This window comes from Salvelinus alpinus, chromosome 38 (assembly GCF_045679555.1).
Source record: "Salvelinus alpinus chromosome 38, SLU_Salpinus.1, whole genome shotgun sequence".
NCBI classification, from domain to species: domain Eukaryota; kingdom Metazoa; phylum Chordata; class Actinopteri; order Salmoniformes; family Salmonidae; genus Salvelinus; species Salvelinus alpinus.
This window is the reverse complement of record NC_092123.1, coordinates 7632833-7648257: the sequence shown is the minus strand read 5'-3', so window position 1 is coordinate 7648257 and position 15425 is coordinate 7632833. Positions and strand designations below refer to the sequence as shown.

At 42.1% G+C, this 15425-nt stretch overlaps 2 protein-coding genes across 3 annotated transcripts; one reads left to right on the top strand and one right to left on the bottom strand.

Moving 5' to 3' along the window:
* The first annotated feature begins 110 nt into the window (after window positions 1-110).
* Window positions 111-6102, top strand: gyg2 (glycogenin 2). Of its 2 annotated transcripts, XM_071387161.1 has the most exons (9): window positions 111-691; window positions 927-1065; window positions 1343-1517; window positions 2127-2289; window positions 2646-2772; window positions 2917-3130; window positions 3511-4020; window positions 4578-4724; window positions 5686-6102. In XM_071387161.1, the coding sequence occupies exons 1-9, from the start codon at window positions 685-687 to the stop codon at window positions 5812-5814; spliced, it is 1611 nt and encodes a 536-aa protein (XP_071243262.1). In that variant the 5' UTR covers window positions 111-684; the 3' UTR covers window positions 5815-6102. The 2 variants fall into 2 exon arrangements, with proteins under 2 accessions (XP_071243262.1, XP_071243263.1); XM_071387162.1 differs by lacking the exon at window positions 3511-4020.
* Window positions 6103-7232: 1130 nt separating this feature from the next.
* LOC139566178 (UPF0728 protein C10orf53 homolog) lies at window positions 7233-11793 on the bottom strand. The gene is made up of 3 exons (XM_071387174.1): window positions 11356-11793; window positions 11066-11185; window positions 7233-8176 (listed from the first exon to the last, which is right to left on the bottom strand). The coding sequence occupies exons 1-3, from the start codon at window positions 11447-11449 to the stop codon at window positions 8112-8114; spliced, it is 279 nt and encodes a 92-aa protein (XP_071243275.1). The 5' UTR covers window positions 11450-11793; the 3' UTR covers window positions 7233-8111.
* Window positions 11794-15425: the final 3632 nt, after the last annotated feature.

Below are 15425 nucleotides of genomic sequence, written 5' to 3'. Positions count from 1 at the left end.
TAATGTATGTTCTCCATCAAGTTTAAACATCAGCGTTGTTGTCCATAGTATAATTAATTTGTATACCATGAAGATTGACTAACGGTTCTACAGTGAATTGAATGCATCTGCATCTGCACCTAGTACTATGCACTTAAGTTCCAGGGGTTGGACTACTGCAGACTCTAGAGTACAGTTGTTGAAGGTCCTGCTTAAACTGTGCAAGTTTTCATTTTAGTTGAATGACCTGTGACACATGACCGAGAACTCAAACAGAGACTCTGATTTTGCTCTTGGTCTAAAAGCGGCAGATTTATTTGTGTACCTACCAGCTTGAGGTTACACCCCCTGGCTTTAGATATAACCTCTCATAGTACATTTACAACTAATACTACTATAAGTTTCATAAAGCCAATCGAAATAGCTGTAAAAGAAAAAAAAAAAAAGAAAAAAAGATGACTTTATATTGATCATTCTGTATCTATTGTTTGTGGGACAGTTACTACTGCTGGACTCGCTGGACTGTCGGACTACAGTATCAACATATTGGAGTTTCATTTTAGGGGAAACCAGTGCATTTTCTGCCAAGTCCTCTCTGCCAGTGGTGCGGGACCTGATCGATCACTTTGACACTTCTATTACCATCTATCACTTTTACCTCTGCCTCAAGTTGTTATTCATTTAGAGGAGTCGCTGTCACACACCATGCCAGGTAAGTTCTCATCGTTATATCATAACCATTTTAATATAACCTGTCAGTGTCAAGATGACTGACATCACTCTCTAACTTAACGCAAGAGGAAAAGAGGGAGTGCTTGACTCTCGGTAAAAACTTGAGAAATTAACATAATGCTGATGGCCCTGTAAAACTGCTAAAATCCTGTGCTGGGCGTTAGTCATCTATTTCTATAAATAACACCACCCACTCTTCCTTCCTGTGCCACCAGCGAACCAGGCCTTTGTCACCCTGGCCACCACAGACAGCTACTGCATGGGGGCGCTGGTGGTAGGACAGTGTTTACGACGACACAGGACCACACGCCAGACTGTTGTGATGGTCTCCACTAATGTCTCTAGCCAGGCACGGTGAGAGAAGTCCCTGCATCTCAAACAGAAATATAATATCACCGAGTCATGGAGAGTGATATTAGAATGTGAATGAAAGTTATACTCTGTGACAGAGGTCCCTGAAAAATCAGACAAATTAAGTATTTTGTCTCTCATCAGTTAAGGGGGTATTAGATTCACTGGATGGAGTCTTTTGCTGTCCTGGGTTCGCTGCGGACCTAGTGTATTTTCTGTGTATTGAAGTCATGTAAAATCTGACTGTAGTTGTAGTAAATCCTGTGTTCTCTCCCCATAGGGCTGCCCTGGGCCATGTGTTTGACCAGGTCCTGGTAGTGGACGTGCTGGACAGTGGAGACCAAGCACATCTATCCTGGCTGGGACGACCAGAACTGGGGGTCACTTTCACCAAGCTCCACTGTTGGACCCTCACCCAATACAGCAAATGTGTGTTCCTGGACGCAGACACACTCGTGAGTGTACTGAAATCTCCCGAGACACACCTTGTCTCTAATATAAACACACACTTAATAATCCATTTGTTTTAAAACCAAGGAACCAAATGTTACAATGTCAAAGCTTGGTCTTTACCAGCAAATCAATTTTAATGTTTGAATTGTGCAATATGTATCTGCAACTAACATGGACCCAAACATAGTTATTGAAAGGTAAATCAGTACCTAACACGAATGTGACAATCGCCATGGGACAAACCGTCATATTTTTGCTCTGTAAAGACAAGTACAGAGCGCTTTGTACGTGCTGCAGAGATGGGCGTGTTTGGTTTGAGTGTCAAGACCAAGCAAATAGAGCCCCGACTGGTCAGAGGGCTACGTAGGAAGTTCAACTGAAATTGAAACAGAATGAGCACATCCAGTGTCATACAATAAATCTGAGCTCTCATTATAGAAAACATCCACAAGTATGTGCAGTACCTACACACGGCCTCATGACACTTGATCTGGATCTTGACTTTAATAAAATCCGTGTTCATGCCGCAGAAAATGTCCAATATATGTACTCTGTACAAATGGCATTAGAAACTAACTTCCTCTGTTTCCTGTTGACTCCCTGGCCTGTAGGTGCTGTGTAACGTGGACGAGCTGTTTGAGCGTGAGGAGCTGTCTGCGGCCCCTGACCCTGGCTGGCCGGACTGTTTTAACTCAGGGGTGTTTGTGTTCAGGCCCTCTCTGATCACCCACGGCAGGCTCTTGGAGCATGCACGACAACACGGCAGCTTCGACGGTCAGTCAGAACCCTAACCCTAACCCTAACCTCAACCCTGACCCTAACCTCAACCCTGACCCTAGCTTCAAGTCCACATCCCAGTTCATCCCTAACCCTAGCCTCAACCCTGACCCTAGCCCTTTAACTGTCTCTTCTTGAAAACCATTTGGAAAACACACCTTGATGTTCATTTAGGAAATTACAGAGCTTTACCACGCGGTTGAGAATACTAGCAATGCCATATTAGAATTGTCAATTTGCATAGCAATTTTACTTATCTCAACAATATTACATAAATTACTTTACTTCTTCATTGGCTCTTCCTTATGATCTGAGCTGACAGTAACTCTACTGTATGCCCTCTCTGTTTTCAGGTGGGGACCAGGGCCTCTTGAACACATTTTTCAGTGACTGGGCTGTTAGAGATATCAGTAAACACCTGCCTTTTGTGTACAACCTCAGTACCATCGCAGTCTACACCTATTTGCCTGCTTATCAAGAGTGAGTAATATTTAACATCAAATGGATCATTTCAGTAAATATTACATTTCCGTGATTGAAAAGCATATTTTGACCACAAGCCTCCTACTGTTTTTTTTTTGCCTGATGTTGACCATATTGTACTATTATCCTGGTCCCACACAGATATGGTCACAATGCTAAGATTGTCCACTTCCTGGGTTCGGTCAAGCCATGGAATCTACGTTCTAACTCACAGACCAATCAGCACACCAACAGCCACCTGGAAGAGTTTGTTTACCAGTGGTGGATGGAGTACTCCTACTTACATCACCTATTAAAGACAATGTCCCATCAAGAACCTGTTGTGCCAATCCAACATGCTGGGCCAAAGCAACATGTAAGACGTTGTAGAATTGACTCATGTATTTTTCTCATACTGTATATGCACTTTTTTAACATAACCACATTGCAAAACAAAGTGAAAATGTCATTGCATTGCAGTTGTATGTACTGTATACTGCGTCACAGCAGAGCGTATACAACAATTTAACATTTAGGTAAATGTTTGCATTTGACAGACTGCGTAGTTGGACTACAAGGTACATCCTATAGAGAACATGTGTGTTTTCTCCTATGTCTGTTGTTCTTACTCAAAAGTACCACAGAGAGAGATCAGAGTCCAGTACTCTTGCCCCCTACTCGTCTCCTCTCTACACACCTATACCAATGTACCTTAGGTGGTTCTCAACAGTACACACCATCACACTTCTTTCACAGAGCCAGGGAAGAGAAGAAGAGAAGCCAAAGGGGAGAGAAGAAGAGAAGCCAAAGGCGAGAGAAGAAGAGAAGCCAAAGGCGAGAGAAGAAGAGAAGCCAAAGGCGAGAGAAGAAGAGAAGCCAAAGGCGAGAGAAGAAGAGAAGCCAAAGGCGAGAGAAGAAGAGAAGCCAAAGGCGAGAGAAGAAGAGAAGCCAAAGGGGAGAGAAGAAGATGAGCCAAAGGCAAGAGAAGAAGAGAAGCCAAAGGGGAGAGAAGAAGATGAGCCAAAGGCGAGAGAAGAAGATGAGTCAAAGGCAAGAGAAGAAGATGAGCCAAAGGCAAGAGAAGAAGATGAGCCAAAGGCAAGAGAAGAAGATGAGCCAAAGGCAAGAGAAGAAGATGAGCCAAAGGGGAGAGAAGCAACAGTATCGTTGATAGAGTACCTCACAGAATCATTACTCCGAAAAGTCAATCTGCTCACAGAGGAGAGGAAGAAGAGGCTTGATTCACCCACGCAGCCAGGAGAAATGGTTAGTCTTTAACAAAAGATGATATCGAGCTTTTGCCTCTGCATTATGATTATTAATTAGGTATGACTTAAGTGTCTGAGGGATTTTGGAAGTAGTAAGTACTAGTTGTTAATTCTGATAGCTCTTTAACCCGGTTACGAATTCTGATCAGCTTCAGGAATTTTGCTCAACGAGTAAGAACTTAGAGAATTTAAGGTTATCGCAGTGGCCCTTCTAAGGTTGTGATTCTAGAGGCTGTGCACACCCTGCCAGTGTCAATGCGTCATAGGAAGGAACAGTGTGAGAAAGTGACGGAAATGATTTTTCAACACCTATTGAAATCTGACTCACGGACCTATATGATTGGAGCCATTGCTGTCAATACTTGCAACCTGGTGTAAACAAATCAGTGGGTACTAATTTCCCACACTAATAGTAAATTTATATAATTTATATATAACAAATATGAAAGTGGATGCTTGTCAAATACTTACAATTTTAGTTGGGTGTCTCTAGCTGTATGTTGTTGTGGAACGACCTATAACTAACTCCATGTGTGATTGGTCCCTGTCCTACAGCGTACCCAACGTCAGGATGTATCCACGGGGAAGGAGGGAGGAGCTGGAGACAGAACAGCCAACCAGGACCCACCTGGACCCAGTGAGGAAGGGTCAGAGGTCACTGAAACAGCCTTCAACCCCATGGAGGATCCTGACACTGAACCTGTACGCCACCTGTCTACACTAATATACATTGAGTGTACAAAACATTAGGAACACCTGTTCTTGACATAGATTGACAAGGTCAAACCACGTGATAGCTATGAACCCTTATTGATGTCACTTGTTAAATCCACTTCAATCAGAGATGAAGGGGAGGAGACAGGTTAAAGACAGTTGAGACATGGATTGTGTATGTGTGCCACTCAGAGGGTGAATGGGCAAGACAAAAGATTTAAGTGCCTTTGAACTGGGTATAGTAGTAGGTGTCAGGCGCACCGGTTTGAGTGTGTCAAGAACTGCAACGCTGCTGGGTTTTTCACACTCAACAGTTTCCCATGTGTATCAAGAATGGTCCACTACCCACAGGACATCCAGCCAACTTGACACAACTGTGGGAAGCATTGGACTCAGCATCCCCGTGGAACACTTCAACACCTTGTAGAGTCCATGCCCCGACGAATTGAGGCTGTTCTTGCAACTCTATATTAGGAAGGTGTTCCGAAAGTTTTGTACACTCAGTGTATATTTAAAGCCTACTATTACGAACTGATTTAAGAAATGATCGATATATCATTCCATGTTTAAATGATCAACATTACAGAAACTGTTGGCAAAATACAAATTCCTACTGTAGTAACACCCTCTGCTGGTGCACAACAGTATTAACATATTTGACCTTAACAAAATATCACACTTCGTATTGCTTCAAGGCCTCCTGGTAACCATTCCTTAGTGATTTATTTTAATGTTCCTCATGTCTCCATCTTTCATTTTTCTTTACTCTTCTGACTGATGGTGAATGGAATTGCTGCCTAATCAATTGTTTTTATCATCTTGGTTATTACTAATATAATTTATCATCTTGGTTCCTAATCTATTATATAATCTTGGTTATTTTGAATCTCTTTTATCATCTTGGTTATTTCCAATGTATTTTTTGAACATCTCGGTTATTTCCTTGTAGACTGCTGCCAAGACAGAGGAGGATGAGCTGGAGCAGCGTAGGATGTGGGAGGAGGGCCAGGCTGACTACCTGGGCAAAGACGCCTTTGACAACATCCAGGAAAAACTGGACCGATTCTTATATTTGTAGCTTGTTTTGTGTGGCAAGACACTGTATATTCATGTTCATGTTTAAGGGTGTTATGTCTTTAGTGTAGGCCACCACTCTAATAGGGGTTTCTGTGTCCCTTTGCTGTAAAAAATATATATATATAAACTTGATCTCAATTTCATAAAAAAATGTGGTCATAGAATTCAAGTTCAGATGCATTCCTTATTTTGATGTTATGCTGGAAATTTCTGGAAGATTTTAAATTGTCTTTATGTTGCCACTAGAGGGTACTGTGGCTTTTTAAATAAAGCACTTTTCCTGGTCAAAGTTAAAGTCACACTCAACTCCAACAGCCCTATAGGGGTCATGCTAGTCTTGCATAGACTCCAGAGACTACGGAAACTAGGGAAAGAATAAGTACTATTGGCCTCAGGGATCCTATTTATACATGTTGATGGAGCAATATTAATCTATAGGCTTGTACACCACTATTGTCCAAGGAGAGAATGGTAGCCCTCACTGTGAGGGTCTGGGAAGGGCTGTGTAGGGCTGTGTAGGCCTACCAAGGCTAAGGAGATATAAGGTCAGTACAGAACTGTTAACGCTATCCCAAAAGACTAAATACAACCTCAAACTGAATGGAATAATAACATATTCCAAAACGTATAGGCTACTTACAGTAACAAGCCCACCTTCCCATTCCAGCTTCCCGCTCACTATCTCTCTAGTCCAGTCTGTTCCAGTCCTTCAGCAGCAGCCTTATGTAACTTAAGGCTGCACTTAAATTGACTAATCAGCCACACCTTTAAATCAGGCAAGTGGAGCCATCTAGCTGTATTCTCTACCAGTTATTCAATAGCATTGACATCACAATAACCCTCCTAAAGGATTTCACTACTGCCTGAGTCTATTTGCTTTGACAATCGCTTTTATTTGACACCCAGATGTTCTCTCTGAATTCCATAGCTTCGCTATCAGGTACATTAACTGTGCTATCCACCTAGCCAGGTGGAAAATCTAGCAAACTGCATGCGCTGTTAAAAACAGGCAATAGTTTAGGAGGGTGGAGGTGTGAGGAGAGAAACAGAGAGTATATTTCAGTTTGTTTCCTTTTGTTTACTCCCCCTTAAATGTGTTTCAGTTAGACACTGCGTCCCGAATGGGACCCTATTCCCTATATAGTGCACTACTTCTACTGGTTCTGGTCAAAAGTAGTGCACTATATATGGAATAGAGTGACATTTGGGATGTATACGCCTCACAGGAAGAAACGTAGGTAATCATCTCGGCTCTTTCAGAAGATGGGGGACATGGTTTTCTTTTAGTTGTCTGATATTCTCCCAAAAAGAAAGTCCTCCAAGCTGGCTGCTTTTAGTAATAAAGCATTAATAACGTTTAGAGGACAATCACATAGGCCTAGAGGAGGCATACTGTATTTATATATGTGTGTGTGTGTGTGTGTGGGGGGGGGGGGGGGGGGGCGCCTTGATTGCATTGAAATGAAATGTGATAAGTGCCATGAACCCCTATAAGCACCTCCATATGTTTTTGGTTAACTTTGAAGCTGACATTGAGCCTAACCTCAGAGGGGGCGTCCTAAATGACACCCTGTTCCCTTAAGAGTGCACTACTTTTGACCAGGGCTGGTCAAAAGTAGTGCACGACATAGAGAATAAGGTGCCATTTGGGCCACAACCAGACTGTGACTGTGTGGCAGTGTTTGCATGACTGTTTGGATTTTGCTTGCAATGCAAATTTGGTCCGCTAATTTGGTCTGTGGTTTGTCCGATGGGGTATGATTCTATTAGTGCACAATCCCTCCCATAAGGCTAATTGAGAATGGATTGCAGAAGTAATCATATTCAGATGAGGAGAGAGACCGCAGGAAGCAGATCTAAGAATGGTTGTATGCCAAAGGTTAAGGGAATTATATGGATTTTGTAATGTATGTTTTCAGACAGGGACCAGACACAAAATTGTCTGAGGCAATATTGACAATGATATAGTAACTATAGCACAGTCAATCACCACAAAATAAAAATCTTAAGAAACTATAATGACTACATGTTGCAATTAGCATGTTGCGGTCTCTCACGACAGACTGTTGAGATGACCAGCATACACGGCACATTTGATTCTGGGTCGCCGAGATTATGTAGCAATAAATACAACAACACTTGACTTAATGCTGGAGAATACTATTGTATGGTACTGCAATGCTTGTCATCAAAAAAATACAAAAAGTGTCTCTGTTGCTGTGTTTCTCTTCAGGTTTACTATTAGATTTGCCTAGATTCATCCCCTTGACCAATCTCCTGGTAGAGTGTGGGTGTATCTCAGTATGCATTCTGCACAGCAGTGACGGCCTCCTTGCACAGGGGGTCCAGTTTCCCATCTCCCCCTGTGGAAGGCAGAATAAAGGACTGTTACTCTATAAACACAATGTACTCAATGCCATTGTGACATCATAATCAGTGACTTGGACAATCTGATTTATCAGAACACGCTATGAAGATGACTTCATATAGACGGCTCTAGAAGAGGGGTTTTCAACCTTTTCTTGCCCAGAGACCCCCTCCCAGGCAAATTGGCGACCCAGGGATCACCATCATACGTTAGCAATTTTTTTTTGTCACGTTAGGTGAATGATAATGTAAAGGACAAGTAATCGACATTTTAAAATTAATAGATTTGGTAGATAGTTTTTCATTATTTTGAAGTATGAGGACTCCCCTTCAAATTGGTGGCTTCGGCTATTTCAGCCACACTCGTTGCTGACAGGTGTATAAAATTGAGCACACGGCCATGCAATCTCCATAGACAAACAATGGCAGTAGAATGGCCTTACTGAAAAGCTGACTTTCAACGTGCCACATTTCCAACAAGTCAGTTTGTCAAATGTCTGCCCTGCTAGACCTGCCCCGGTCAACTGTAAGTGTTGTTATTGTGAAGTGGAAATGTCTAGGAACAACAATGACTCAGCTGCGAAGTGGTAGGCCACACAAGCTTACAGAACAGGACAGCTGAGTGCTGAAGCGCATAGCATGTAAAAATTGCCTGTCCTCGGTTGCAACACTCACTGAGTTCTAACTACCTCTGGAAGCAACGTCAGCACAAGAACTGCTCGTCAGGAGCTTCATGAAATGGGTTTCTCTCATGGTTTCTCATGTCTTATTCAGTTTCTTGTTTTTCTTTGTGCCTTTTGTAAATGAGCAACGAGCTGTCACCATTAGATAATTTTGCTAGTCATGTTTTTTAGTATGCAGCCGCACACAGGCCTAAGATCACCATGCGCAATGCCAAGCATCGGCTGGAGTGGTGTAAAGCTTGCCGCCATTGGACTCTTGAGCAGTGGAAACGCTTTCTTTGGAGTGATGAATCACGCTTCACCATCTGGAAGTCTGACGGGAAAGAATCTGGGTTTGGCGGATGCCAGGAGAATGCTACCTGCCCCAATGCATAGTGCCAACTGTAAAGTTTGGTGGAGGAATAATTGTCTGGGGCTGTTTGTCATGGTTTGGGTTAGGCCCCTTAGTTCCAGTGAACAGAAATCCTAACGATACAGCATACAATGACATTCTAAGCGATTCTGTGCTTCCAACTTTGTGGCAACAGTTTGGGGAAGGCCCTTTCCTGTGTCAGCATGAAAATGCCCCCATGCACAAAGCGAGGTCCATACAGAAATAGTTTGTCGAGATCGGTGTGGAAGAACTTGACTGGCCTGCAAAGAGCCCTGACCTCAACCCCATCGAAGACCTTTGGGATGAATTGGAATGCTGATTGCGAGCCAGGCTTAATCGCCCAACAGCAGTGTTGTAATGATGTGCGCTGAGAGTCAGGAGGGAAATTCAGGGAGTGAGTGTTTTAATAAATGAACACAACACAAAAATAAGAAACACAAACAATGTACAGAACTGACACAGGAACAGAAACAATAACGCCTGGGGAAGGACCTAAGGGAGAGACATATATAGGGAAGGTAATCAAGGGAGGTGATGGAGTCCAGGTGAGTCTGATGACGCGTAACAATTGTGACAGGTGTGCGCCATAACGAGCAGCCTGGTGACCTAGAGGCCGGAGAGGGAGCACACGTGACAAGTGCCCAACCTCACTAACACTCTTATGACTGAATGTAAGCAAGTCCACACAGAAATGTTTCAACATCTAGTGGAAAGCCTTCCCAGAAGAGTGGAGGCTGTTATAGCATCAAAGGGGGGACCAACTCCATATTAATGCCCATGATTTTGGAATGAGATGTTCGACGAGCAGGTGTCCACACACTTTTGGTCATGTAGTGTATGTAATTTTCTTAACCCATCTAGTGACTAAATAACAGCATAGGTTTCAAGTATCATGCTAGCTAGTCTTGGGTGTACGCCTAGGAGAAGTTACACGAGAGACGGGTGGGACGAAAGTAACACAATGTAAACTGATGACCTGGAATAAAATAAAATACGTTTTAAGCACAGGTCATTGTCTCCTCCAGCTCATATTGCTTTTATAATGTTAGCAAACAAGTGACTGAATGTTTGAAAATGATATATGACATCATTAGAATGATACCTTAATCAATTGTTTCTCACATTCTCACATAAGCTTTTATCAACAGGTTAGTGGTTAAAAATATATATCTTTATGATTCTGGGGGTCAATAACCTTGCATCAAGCCATGGAAATGTGATAAGCATGATGAGTTTGCCTTTTTAGAAGAGAATAAAGACATTTATTCTATCAAGGCACGAGGAGCGTGGTACAACTGGAGCATAACAAGACTAGTAATTGAAAATCCTCTACCACATTCTCACTAAAGTGCGATTAGAAAAGTATGCTCAATATAGCTATTATGTGATCCATTTTAGTCCGATTAATATTGTAAGTCTAACTATTGGTTAGACTTACACAAATTGGCAGTTGAGAAATAAAGTTGACATCATTAGAAATAAGATATCGTCCTATTTCCTACTGTAGGTATGTAATTCAAAATGTGTTTATTGTGTTATTGCTAGCAATATTCATTTAAAAAATGTATCCACTTTTTTGTTGCTGTTTTGATATATTTTCGCGGACCCCTAGAGGGGTGGCAGACTCTAGGTTGAATACCCCTGCTCTAGAATTAGTTTTTTTTTTACAGATGAGGTCACAATCAGAGAGTGGACAAGGGTTAAATCCATGTGCATTCAGTTACAGTATGCTTACCTCACTCTGTGAAAACGATACATGTCATAATTGACCACAGGTAAGATTCTGTACAATTTGACAGAGTAATCTACAGTATCTACATTGAATTTACCAAACTCCAGCTGTTTTATGCTGCATGTATAGACACATTCTCCATTGACCACAAGTTCCAACTTGTTCCAATCAGACATTTTCTCCAAGACACTTTGATGTCCATTCTCTTTCAATGCAGCTAGGAAAGTTAGAAGACATGGATAAGTGACATTATCGGGAAAACTAAAAAGGTAGGCTACTAACTGCTCACTTATATAAAACTAAAACGCACTTTAAAAATGCACACAAGCCACTTTATGACGCTGCAATAGGCACACTTATTTGAATGTAGCCAAGGATTCTATCTACCTTGGAGGCCAATCAGACGAAACGTTCTGTGGTCCACGATGCCACACGATTTATAAGGACCGTAGCGCACGATAACTACTGCATTTTGAGGCATTGTAACTATTGCTGATAACGCCTATTACCAACTAAACCTCTTCTATGTCCTGGATTAATTGCTCGACTGTGTTACGCACAGCAGTGTCCCTAACGACGGGGCGCGACCGTCATCTCCAAGGAAGTAATTTGCTGGTTTGGTGTGACGTCACTGTGAAGCCCTTTTGTGGAGAAGTCACCGCTCAATGTAATGCCGCGTTTATTAACTAGTCAAAACTAGGAAACTCTGAAATTTTAGACTTGTTAACTGGTTGTAGTTAAGCACATGCCGCATTCATTCAGTTAGCAAGTCGGAAATGTACGAGTTTCCTAGATAAGACTAGCACATGAACGCGGCATAACACATGCTGCCTGCAAGATACAGTATGAGTTATAAAATCATAGTTTAGTTTACGCGCAGACCGCAGAGTTTAACGCATTTATGACAGCATAGTGGCTGTACGTCATAATCAACAACATTATCAGCATATGAATATTGCGGTCCTCTTTTGAAATACCCTTTACTGAGTCTTTGGTTAAACCTTTCAATTTGGTTAAATTACCTTATGTCATGTTATGTATGGTAAAGTGATTACATTTTACACTGAAGAGGTTTTTGCGTTTACAGGTGCTACATTTCCCTGTGGTACTAAAGTAATCTATGGGCCATATGTTACCCTGCAAGCTCAGACACTTAAATTATAAAGGTGCTCTGGTCACATCTCAACACGGAACACACCACACCCCCAAACACCTCCTGCTCTAGCCATAGGAGCAAATGACATCACCGCCCAGGCAGTCTTTTGAGTTGACTTTGGGTTTGTCTGTGGGTGAGGCAGGCAACTGCATCATGAGAGAACTTTTGAGGGATGCTGCTTGTCCTGAGATTGAATTGATTGAATACCATGTAATTGGAGACCTTTGACTCAATTTTATGAATAAGCAAAGTCACGCAGTGACTAAACACACCGAGGCATAAATCTTACACACATAGGCCTATATGAGTCACACACAACCCCCATGTGCATGATCATCACATACACACACACACACGCAGGCACACACACACACACACACACACACACACACACACACACACACACACACACACACACACACACACACACACACACACACACACACACACACACACACACACACAAGCATTTGTCATCATCTAAGAGACCAAGGGGAGGAAGAGGGTTTTACACTCCAGCTTTCATCATTGTGGAATTTAGCATTCACAGCCTGTTCCAAAGGGCCTGTATTCTGTTCCCATGACTCTAGAACACATGACAGTGAGGGTGAATGTCTCCTGTGATTAGATTTGTTCTGAACACAGACGATCACTCGGATTCTCTTTAAAATGAAGTCACATTTATGATTCTACAAATCACAACACAGCAAAACGATCACATTTTGTAAATATGTTGCTGATTTTGTTTTTCAGATTGAGGAACCTCTAACGCTAGTCTTCCCTATTCATTCTCTAAAATCATTTGTATCTAATAAAATATTTCACTGATAAGCATAGGGAAGTGCAGGTAAATAAACCTATTAAAAGTGACACGTAATTTCCTTACTCAACCCAGTTAATCTCTAAAATCTTTTCACAATGTACTCCACACATCTTTAGTGTTTAATCAGATCATGGAAAGACCTTCCTAAATCACCATCCACTTGATTCTGTAGCATCAACATAATCTGGGTAAAAGCTGCCTCTGGAAATAACAATGATCTGTCTAGATTCTCTCCCTCCTCTCTCTGTCTTCTGTCTTCTCTCTCTCTCTCTCTCTCTCCGCCCTCTCGCTCTGCCCTCTCTCTCTCTCTAAGGGCTTTATTGGCATGGGAAACATGCTTACATTGCCAAGGCAAGTTAAATAGATAATAAACAAAAGTGAAATAAACAATAAAAATGAACTGTAAACATTACACTAACAGAAGTTCCAAAGAATAAAGACATTTCAAATGTCATATTATATATATATACAGTGGGGAGAACAAGTATTTGATACACTGACAATTTTGCAGGTTTTCCTACTTACAAAGCATGTAGAGGTCTGTAATTTTTATCATAGGTACACTTCAACTGTGAGAGACGGAATCTAAAACAAAAATCCAGAAAATCACATTGTATGATTTTTAAGTAATTAATTTGCATTTTATTGCATGACATAAGTATTTGATACATCAGAAAAGCAGAACTGAATATTTGGTACAGAAACCTTAGTTTGCAATTACAGAGATCATACGTTTCCTGTAGTTCTTGACCAGGTTTGCACACACTGCAGCAGGGATTTTGGCCCACTCCTCCATACAGACCTTCTCCAGATCCTTCAGGTTTCGGGGCTGTCGCTGGGCAATACGGACTTTCGGCTCCCTCCAAAGATTTTCTATTGGGTTCAGGTCTGGAGACTGGCTAGGCCACTCCAGGACCTTGAGATGCTTCTTACGGAGCCACTCCTTAGTTGCCCTGGCTGTGTGTTTCGGGTCGTTGTCATGCTGGAAGACCCAGCCACGACCCATCTTCAATGCTCTTACTGAGGGAAGGAGGTTGTTGGTCAAGATCTCGCGATACATGGCCCCATCCATCCTCCCCTCAATACGGTGCAGTCGTCCTGTCCCCTTTGCAGAAAAGCATCCCCAAAGAATGATGTTTCCACCTCCATGCTTCACGGTTGGGATGGTGTTCTTGGGGTTGTACTCATCCTTCTATTCCTCCAAACACGGCGAGTGGAGTTTAGAGCAAAAAGCTCTATTTTTGTCTCATCAGACCACATGACCTTCTCCCATTCCTCCTCTGGATCATCCAGATGGTCATTGGCAAACTTCAGACGGGCCTGGACATGCGCTGGCTTGAGCAGGGGGACCTTGCGTGCGCTGCAGGATTTTAATCCATGACGGCGTAGTGTGTTACTAATGGTTTTCTTTGAGACTGTGGTCCCAGCTCTCTTCAGGTCATTGACCAGGTCCTGCCGTGTAGTTCTGGGCTGATCCCTCACATTCCTCATGATCATTGATGCCCCACGAGGTGAGATCTTGCATGGAGCCCCAGACCGAGGGTGATTGACCGTCATCTTGAACTTCTTCCATTTTCTAATAATTGTGCCAACAGTTGTTGCCTTCTCACCAAGCTGCTTGGCTAATGTCCTGTAGCCCATCCCAGCCTTGTACAGGTCTACAATTTATCCCTGATGTCCTTACACAGCTCTCTGGTCTTGGCCATTGTGGAGAGGTTGGAGTCTGTTTGATTGAGTGTGTGGACAGGTGTCTTTTATACAGGTAACGAGTTCAAACAGGTGCAGTTAATACAGGTAATGAGTGGAGAACAGGAGGGCTTCTTAAAGAAAAACTAACAGGTCTGTGAGAGCCGGAATTCTTACTGGTTGGTAGGTGATCAAATACTTATGTCATGCAATAAAATGCAAATTAATTACTTAAAAATCATACAATGTGATTTTCTGGATTTTTGTTTTAGATTCCGTCTCTCACAGTTGAAGTGTACCTATGATAAAAATGACAGACCTCTACATGCTTTGTAAGTAGGAAAACCTGCAAAATCGGCAGTGTATCAAATACTTGTTCTCCCCACTGTATATATATACAGTGTTGTAATGATGTGCAAATAGTTAAAGTACAAAAGGGAAAATAAATAAACATAAATGTAGGTTGTATTTACAATGGTGTTTGTTCTTCACTGGTTTCCCTTTTCTTGTGGCAACAGGTTACAAATCTTGCTGCTGGAATTCACACTGTGGTATTTTACCCAATAGATATGTTTATCAAAAATGGATTTGTTTTCGAATTCTTTCATACATTTGGCAGGAGGCTAGGAAGTGCAGCTCAGTTTCCACCTCATTTTGTTGGCAGTGTGCACATAGCCTGTCTTTTCTTGAGAGCCAGGTCTGTCTTCAGCTGCCTTTCTCAATAGCAAGGCTATGCTCACTGAGTCTGTACATAGTCAAATATTTCCTTAATTTTAGGTCAATCACAGTGGT